This window comes from Colobus angolensis, unplaced genomic scaffold (assembly GCF_000951035.1).
Source record: "Colobus angolensis palliatus isolate OR3802 unplaced genomic scaffold, Cang.pa_1.0 Scaffold60, whole genome shotgun sequence".
Taxonomy (NCBI): domain Eukaryota; kingdom Metazoa; phylum Chordata; class Mammalia; order Primates; family Cercopithecidae; genus Colobus; species Colobus angolensis.
In genome coordinates, this window is record NW_012119599.1 from 2,274,085 (window position 1) to 2,276,557 (window position 2,473).

A 2,473-nucleotide genomic window follows, 5' to 3' on the forward strand; every position below is an offset into this window, starting at 1 on the left:
TCCTTCCTTCCTTCCTTCCTTCCTTCCCTGTCTCTTTTCAAGCCAGGGTCGTCTTCTGCTGCCCAGGCTAGAATGTAGTGGTGCGATCGTGACTTACCATAACCTCCAACTCCTGGACTTAGGTGATCCTCCCATGTTGGTCTCCCAAAGTGCTGGCATTACAGGTGTGAACCACAGTGCCTGGCCAGCAGTAATAGTTTGAAAAGAATCTCTTTTTTGAGATGGAGCCACACTGTCGCCCAGGCTAGAGTGCAGTGGTGCAATCTTGGCTTATTGTCACCTCCGCCTCCTGGTTCAAGCAATTCTCATGTCTCAGCCACCCGAGTAGCTGAGACCACCAGTGTGCACTACCATGCCTAGATAATTTTTGTATTTTTAGTAGAGTCGGGGTTTCGCCATCTTGGCCAGGCTGGTCTCAAACTCCTGACTTCAGGTGATCTGCCTGCCTCAGCCTCCAAATCACTAGGATTATAAGCGTGAGCCACTGCACCTGGCCTATGAAGCTTTTGATTTAAAGTGAAAAATGTTGACTCTTCCTTCCACTTGAACACCTCGAGGCCATTATAGGGTTGTTAATTGAATTGGCCTGATTTCAAAATCGTGTGTCATAGGGAATATGGAGGCTCAAGGAGATGGGGAGAGAGGAGGGAACGGCCGGTCAGTGGTGCAGTCAGAGCACACACAACATTTATCCATTAAGTTCACCCTTTTATATGGGCAAGGTTGGTGGCACTCCCCAAAATTAAAACAGTAACATCAGAGATCATTGATCACAGATGACCATGACAGATCTAATAATAATGAAAAAGTCTGCAATACTGTGAGAATTACCCACATGTGACACAGAGACACGAAGCGGCACATGCTGTAGGAAAAATGGCTCCAACAGACCTGCTGGACAAAGGGTTGCCACAAACCTCCAATTTGTAAAAAACACAATATCTGCAAAATGCAATAAAATGAGGCATGTTTGTATATTATATTAATATGTATAAGATATATAAATATATATTTATTATACATATGCACAAATATAAATTCATTATACACATATTTTTATATATATGAATATACAAATAAACACACAATTTTTTTTTTTAAGATAGAGTCTCACTCTGTCATCCAGGCTGGAGTGCAGTGGCGAAATCTCAGCTCACTGCAACCTCTACCTCTTGGGTTCAAATGATTCTCGTACCTCAGCCTCCTAAGTAGCTGGGATTATAGGCGCGTGCCACCATGGACGGCTAATTTTTGTATTTTTAGTGGAGACGGGGTTTCACCATGTTGGCCAGGCTGGTCTTGAAATCCTGACCTCAACTGATCCGCCTGCCTTGGCCTCCCAGAGTGCTAGGATTATAGGCAGGAGCCACTGCGCCCGGCCTACAATTTATTTTTTAAAGATGGGGGTCTTGGGGCGCCCAAGTGGAGAAACCCTGTCTCTACTAAAAATACAACATTAGCCGGGCGTGGTGGCACATGCCTGTAATCCCAGCTACTCGGGAGGCTGAGGCAGGAGAATCGCTTGAACCTGGGAGGTGGAGGTTGCAGTGAGCCAAGATCGCGCCATTGCACTCCAGCCTGGGCAACAAGAGCAAAACTCTATCTCAAAAAAAAAAAAAAAAAAAGATCGGGGGGGCGGGTCTTGCTGTGTTACCCAGGCTGGACTCGAACTCCTGGCTTAAGTGATCCTCCTGCCTCAGCCTCCCTAGTATCTGGGACTACAGGCTCGTGCCAGTGCACCTGGCTACCATTCTGCTTTATAATAATTTTTACTAATGGCCTCTCAAAGTCCTGAGACTTTAGCCATCTGTCTGGCCAGCCATTAGGAGCAGGCACCAGCACACTGTGGCCTGCAGGTGGACTGGATGTGAGGGTCCCTCGGGGGAAGGGGTGGCTCTGCTTTCTAGATTGAACACATCGTGTGGCCATTCCTGGGGGCCTGGACAGATGGCAGGAACAGATTTTGGGGAACCGCCACAAGTGTGGGTTTAGACACAGGGTTCAGATGCCTTTAGGACATCCAGGGGGCCAAGGCCCAGGCCCATTAGGAGCAGCAGCAGGGGGAACCCTGGGCCTCCACACCCTGGTTAAAGTGGGACAGGCTGCCGACCACTCCCTCGTGTGTCCCTATAGCTCTTAACAGCCTGACGGGCGAGTTCAAAGGGAAGTACTACCCTCTGAAGAGCATGACGGAGAAGGAACAGCAGCAGCTCATCGATGACCACTTCCTGTTCGACAAGCCCGTGTCCCCACTGCTGCTGGCCTCAGGCATGGCCCGCGACTGGCCCGACGCCCGTGGCATCTGGTGAGGCCCCTCCCCACCTCCTGGCTTCCTCTTCCCCCAGCCTCCTCCAGTCCCACAATGGCCCTCCTCACTCCTCCACCAAAGCCAAGGCCATAAACATAATTATGATCTTCTACATGCCACAGAAAATGATCTTGCCCTCCACCCCTGCCTATCCTGTGGTCTCTG

The 2,473-nt window shown here is 49.4% G+C and overlaps 1 protein-coding gene across 1 annotated transcript in view; it reads left to right on the forward strand.

Annotated features, from left to right (window-relative positions):
* CKM (creatine kinase, muscle) overlaps positions 1-2,473 on the forward strand; it is a 17,441-nt gene that overhangs the window by 10,366 nt on the left and 4,602 nt on the right. Inside the window, exon 5 of the mRNA XM_011963007.1 lies at positions 2,134-2,305. Within this exon, the coding sequence (XP_011818397.1) occupies positions 2,134-2,305 (172 nt within the window). The remainder of the gene's footprint in view (positions 1-2,133; positions 2,306-2,473) is intronic.